Raw genomic sequence first — 6000 nt, 5'->3', positions numbered from 1 at the left:
GGATGCACTCCCTGAGTTTTTCCAAAAGCCACCAGGAAGAATCGGTCAGGAAATCAGTGGTTTTATGACCTGTCTGCCTTAACTCACCCTCTCTGTAAGCTGATTGTATACAGAAAAGAAACAAGAAAGGGGGCCACAGAGGTGCTGGGAGCCCAGTCCTGCTTTGTCTTTCCAACACAGAACCCGAGCTAACGCAGAGGGGCCTTGCGAATGGAAGAGGTGGCCCCGGCCTCTCTCTCCCAATCCTAAAATAAGTTAGCATCTTCAAATAACCAGGTGCACCCAAGAAAACACAGGATGTTACCCTGTCAAATGCCCAAATACTGATTTAAGTTGATTCAATACTGATTTAAACATCTAAACTATACATATGAAAAGTTTCAGCTTTTATTTACTAGCTTAGGAGACTCATTGGAAACAGTCTAATGAACGAATTGATAAGATAATCTCTAAGATTCCTTCCACCTTTGAAATTCCTACAATCGTTGAACTAACTACAAGATACTGCAGGGAGGGACAACAAGAGGCCTGCAGGACTGTTTGTACCGACGCTGCCCTGCGAGCTGGGGCTTGGCCTGTTCTCTGCCCAGGTCTGAGTTTTTCTGCTGCCTCCCTCACCGTCAGGCATTTTTACCGATGTAACCTGCCCTCCCTGGTTCATTCTTCCTTAGCCTCAAGATTAAGGTAGTGAGGTATGTTCTCATTCTATGTCAAAGAGCAGTTCCTGGCTGAAGTGTCTGCTAGGTTCTACAAGGGCTCCTCACAGCACAAGAATGCTACTAGCTTTGGCAAAGTGTCAGCTGGGGTTGGACTGGAAGCTGCAGAAAGTCTAGTCTTTGAATGACAATCACTGGGCTAAATTCGGTTCTGCGAAGGTTATTCAACAATTGTCATTTGACACAAACAAGCTTTGCCTATCAGCCCTAGCAACAGGGTCTTTTTGGAGAAATACAAGGATGCAGGAAATGTCATCTGCATCATCTCCAGTCTTGCGTAGTGCTACTCTCAGGCCCAGAGGAGCGATAACTCCCAGCCTCTCTCCCCGATCATATTGCTCTCATACGGCCCTCAAGCCCAGGTTCTGAGTTACACTTGTTGTTCTGTCTTTCTCTTTCTAATTGACATCATAACTCTGCTGGTCTCTTTCCTTTCATTCCAGCATTTCTGCCACTCTGTATTTGGACCCAACTCTGAATATCTGTATCTGTTTCTTGATACACCTCCAGGCCCCTTCTGGTTGACTTTGTTTCTCTCTCTCTCTCTCTCTCTCTCTCTCTCTCTTTCTCTCCACTTCTATCCCTCTGACTGCTTGCTCATACTCTGATACTGTCTTTCAGTCTCTTGGCTAAAACCAAGAGCAGTGTACAGACAGGACTGTGAATCCCCAGAGGAAGTGAACCTTCTTTCTTTCCATTCTTCCTGCTTGTGGGATTGGGAAGTGACCAACAATGGCTTCCATCCCTAGACACCATGCAGTCAGTCATGCACCACCCCCCCAGACTCCACCCCCATCCGAATGGATCTGTACCCAGACCTCATCAGATGGAAAGACCAGCTCTGCAGTCCCTGCCTACTGTTTTATGGTCAATGCCTCCTCCAATGGTAGGAGACCTGTGAATTGAAGGCTCAATCCCAGGATCACGGGTAGCAATGCTAGGTTCATTCATCTAGCAACAAAAAATTGAAGGCACTTTGTATGTAGAACTTTTGGGACCTGAAAGCATATGGTAGTCAACAACTGACAAAAAAGAAATTACCTTTTTAAAGGCAAATGAAGACTTTATTTCCATAACTAGGTTCTTAAACACGATTTGAATCTGAAAGCAGATTAATTTCTTACCCCAAAAAGTTTTATAACAATTACTTTATTGACATGAAAATGATATATTATGCTCACCATCCCTCACTCCCCAAAATACCCTGCCCCTTGGAGCAGGAATTTAACACTTAGTGATTAAGATGCCTACACTCCAAAGTAGAGGGCCTGGGTCTGATTCCTGGCTCCAGCTCCTGACTCCAGTTTCCTGCCAATGCACACCCTGGGAGGCAGCAGTGATGTCTCCAGTAATTAGGTCCCGGCCTCCTACATGGGACACCTGGATTGCACTACCAGCCCCCAGATCCAGCCTCAGCCCCACCCCCCAACCCTCAGCCCTGGCTGTTGCAGCATTTAAGGTGCGAACTGGTAGATAGACGTGGTTTTCTCTCTCCCTTAATTTTTTTTTAAGATTTATTTATTTATTTGAAAGTCAGAGTTGTACAGAGAGGAAAGGCAGAGAGAGAAAGAGGTCTTCCATCCGCTGGTTCACTCCCAGATGGCTGCAACAGCTGGAGCTGCACAGATCTGAAGCCAGGAGCCAGGAGCTTCTTCCTGGTCTCCCACGTGAGTGCAGGGGCCCAAGGACTTGGGCCATCCTCTACTGCTTTCCCAGGCCATAGCAGAGAGCTGGATCGGAAGTGGAGCAGCCGGGTCTCAAACCAGCGCCCATATGGGATGCCAGCACTGCAGGCAGTGGCTTTACCTGCTACGCCACAGCACCAACCCCTCTCTTTCTCTCTTCCTCCCCCCATTTCACCTTGTTCATGTTGCTCTCTCCACAACGACAGAAGGGTTGCATTTTGTCACATTTACTCACAGAATAATGTGAGAGTGTAATGCTTGCAGTGGAAACTTGTCTTACAGACCCATTGCTGCCATGTGTACACTGCTGGGAAATTGTAGGATCGAAGACCCCGGAGGTTTCTGCCGTAGCTGGCATCCTCACAGCTATCTCCCGCATCACACAAGAGACATTGACAAACCTCTCTGCGCTGCAATTTGCATTGCTCAGTCATCTCACCTTGAACTGACTGAAAATACAATCACATAAGTGGTAAATCAACAGATATTTCCACAGCTAAACTCATCGAAAACGAAATGCTCATTAACTGCCTGTGCACAACACCCTTTACTTTCTTAACCCATTTCCTTGTTGTCCATTAGAGGAAAAAAACTCATAAAAGTTACCATCTTAACCAATGTCAAGGGTACGGTAATGTTAACTACATGAAGGATTTTCAGGAAGTCCATGAAAATGCCTATTATGAGAAAACAATACAGAACTTTCAAAAATTCTTGGCACTCAAATAAACATGGTTTCACTCCATTTTCCGTGAACTTTCTGGTCTCCTTCCATGCTCGTGCCACACAGATCGCCACGAGTTTTTCGTGTTGTGAAACTGAAGCTCCACACAGTGGAACCGCCCCGCCTTGCCCCTCTGCCAGCCCTCATTGGCCTCCCTTCCACTTTCTGCTGTTCAGGGTTGAGCACTTTAGACCTCTCGTCCGAGGGGGACCAAAGGGTTTTTCTTCATCTGAAAAATGCGCCAAGTCCTGAAGGAGAACTTCTGGTCTTACTGTGTCACTTGCCTCACCTAACTTTATTGAACAAATATTCCTTTACGGTGTAATAAAAATGCCATGATGGAGTTACTAAAGCCACTGGAATCCTTGTTTTCTCAGATTATCTCACCCAGGAATCTGAAGTGGCTCTTGGGTAGAATAGTGGATGTTGACTTCCCCAGCTGTTCATTACCAAACAGTCTCTTTAATATTTGCAGCCCAAACACCACCCATGCAGTAGTGTTCATTCTGAGTTTCAAAATCATTCCACATTGGCATCCCCATTAATCTGAATGGAAGTCTAAGAAACTGAAGGAAGGTAGTTTAGGTGGTCCTAATAGCCCAGAACATAGTGAATTCAGGAGCAGGTCTTTTAGAGAAATGAGTCATCCCAACCAGTCCTACAATGGCAGGATAATTCCAAAGAGAACCTGGATTTCCCACAGTTGCACCTGCCTTTGAAGTCCAGAACTGGTTTGGGGGGCATTGCTCCCCTGGGCGCTTTACCTTCACCCCAGGGGATCATTTTCAATTGGCCTGGCTGTACATCTCGGAAGCTGCCATTCCTTGGATTGTGTGAACTCAAGGGACCGTGGATTTCCTGACGCCCGACCCTCCTTAGCGTCTCCCCATTGAAGGCAATGCTGTTGAGGACCACCACTTAGAGGAGGGTTAGGGTTTTCCTTTGCATTTCTTCCCGCTTGTCCCAAATCCACAGCCCCTCTCTGAGAGAAGAGCTACACGCTTCTCCCAGCCTGTAAGCAGAGGAGATTCCAGAGTGTAACTGCTGGGGAAGCCTTGTCCCTGAACTTGTCAACTCTTCCCTTCCCTCTCACCTCCCCGCTGTGTGCCAACCAAAGAAGCCCTTCTCCCTCCTATCTGGAAAGCAGCGTTTGAACAGCTGCCCCAGCCAGAAAGATCACTGACGTAGGAGCTGGAGGGGCCTCTTAAATGGGCCTGGCATCCAGACTTTTCCAGGGATGCAGCGACCTTCCCATTCGTCCTAAAGGGTCTGGGGTCTTCCTTGCAGGCTCAGGCTCTCTGCTGGCTTAGGGCCTTTCTTTTCGCCCTGGAACAGAGCAGTTTTTCCTTCCTGAAATGGAAGGTTTGATATTGTACTCTGTGGGCAAAATCCTCACCGTCCACTGGGTACATCATCTTCCTAAGCAGGTCAGCAGGTGGCCTTCGCTGGGAAAGCTCTGAGGCTTATGCCCTGAGGCAAAGAAGCGGCGCTGGGGGCAGTGGGACTGTGTTTACCAGGATGGTCATCACTCCAGCCCCCAGGATGCTGGAGAAACTGAAAAATAAGCTTTGCAAGCCTCCCAGGTTCTGCAGAATCAGCAGGCCCCTGCTGTGGCCAATCAAGAACTGCCTCTGGCAGAGATATTGGCTCATTCTTTTCAACTTGCTGATTGGCTTTGAGCAATGGGTGGGGCCACTGCCCCTGTCCTGCCTTCCCATTGGTGAAGGGGAGTTTAAGGTGGGCCTCCAGCAAGTTTTTTTGTCCTGTGACAAAAAGGAATGTCTTGGGGAGTTTCTGCTGCTCTGGAGGCCTTGGCTCAAGGCAAATTCTAAGTAGGAAACCAATTGGGAGGAAAGAAAGTTGGAAAGAGTTAAGGTGTCAGGTTCTGGCAGGGACCAGCAGAAAGTCTGACAAACTCTGTGCTCGTCTTAGGGGCCAGGGCTGCTACATTCCTACCCGCGGCGGGCACAGGTAGGAGAGCAGACAGGTGCGCCTCAAAACAGGCCAGCAGAGGGAGGAAGATGATGGCGAGCAGGACAAGCTCTTGGTGTTTTTAACTTTGCCAAGCTTTTCAATGGCTTCTTCAAGCCCCAGCAGCAGCCGCGGAGGTGTCACTGTAACTGCCTGAGACGGCTTCCGCCGGCACCCAGAATGGAGTCACCGGACTACTGACCGAGCGAGGAGGAGCCCACGATGCCCCCGCATAGAACCCTGTCCCAGTTCCTTTTCGCCGGCCATAAAACCATGCTCATCAATCCTACCTAACGCCGAAGGCAAGGAGCCCAGGCTTTTGTGGAAACCAGGGGTGTAACTGCCCTCCTGCTCTGTCCCTGAGGCCAGAGACGGACTCTTGGGAGCCAAGAGCGGTGTAAGACGTCTTTCTGGACCGGTGCCGCCGAGCACAGCCCGAAGCCAAGGGGCAGCTCTGAGGGGAGCGGGAGAGGAGCCAGGGCCACCATGGGCTGGCTGCAGGGCCTGCTGCGGGCCCGGAACCTGCTGCTGGTCGTCTGTGTGCCGCTGCTGCTGCTGCCGCTGCCCATCCTGCACCCCAGCAGCGTGAGTACCGCCCGGGCCCGGCCAAGGCGTGTGCGTGGGCGCGTGGGCGCAAGGGCGCAAGCGGCGCTCCAAGGTGGAGGTTTGCGGGTTGGAGGCAATGGAAAGGTTTCCCCCGGAGAAGGCCAAAGATGTCTTCTTCCGTCTCCGTGCCCGAGTCTGCAGACCCCAGGCCCCGGCCAGGCGTGAGGTCAGCGCAGGGGCCTCACAGAGCACTGGGCCAGCCAGGCCTCGGAGCTGGGGGCCGGGTAGGAGAGCCTGGCTTTGTCGGGGTCAACCTGGGAGCTGGAAACAGAGCCGCCCGCAGGCCCTCCTGGGAGCG

The 6000-nt window shown here is 50.4% G+C and overlaps 1 protein-coding gene across 1 annotated transcript in view; it reads left to right on the top strand.

Moving 5' to 3' along the window:
* Positions 1-5437: 5437 nt before the first annotated feature.
* The window catches only part of SLC13A4 (solute carrier family 13 member 4), a 37622-nt gene continuing 37059 nt past the window's right edge, over positions 5438-6000 (top strand). The window contains exon 1 of the mRNA XM_070071338.1: positions 5438-5681. Within this exon, the coding sequence (XP_069927439.1) occupies positions 5583-5681 (99 nt within the window). The 5' untranslated portion in view covers positions 5438-5582. The remainder of the gene's footprint in view (positions 5682-6000) is intronic.

This window comes from Oryctolagus cuniculus, chromosome 3 (genome assembly GCF_964237555.1).
Source record: "Oryctolagus cuniculus chromosome 3, mOryCun1.1, whole genome shotgun sequence".
NCBI lineage: Eukaryota > Metazoa > Chordata > Mammalia > Lagomorpha > Leporidae > Oryctolagus > Oryctolagus cuniculus.
Note: the sequence above shows the minus strand (reverse complement) of the source record. Positions and strands in the feature narration are given on the sequence as shown.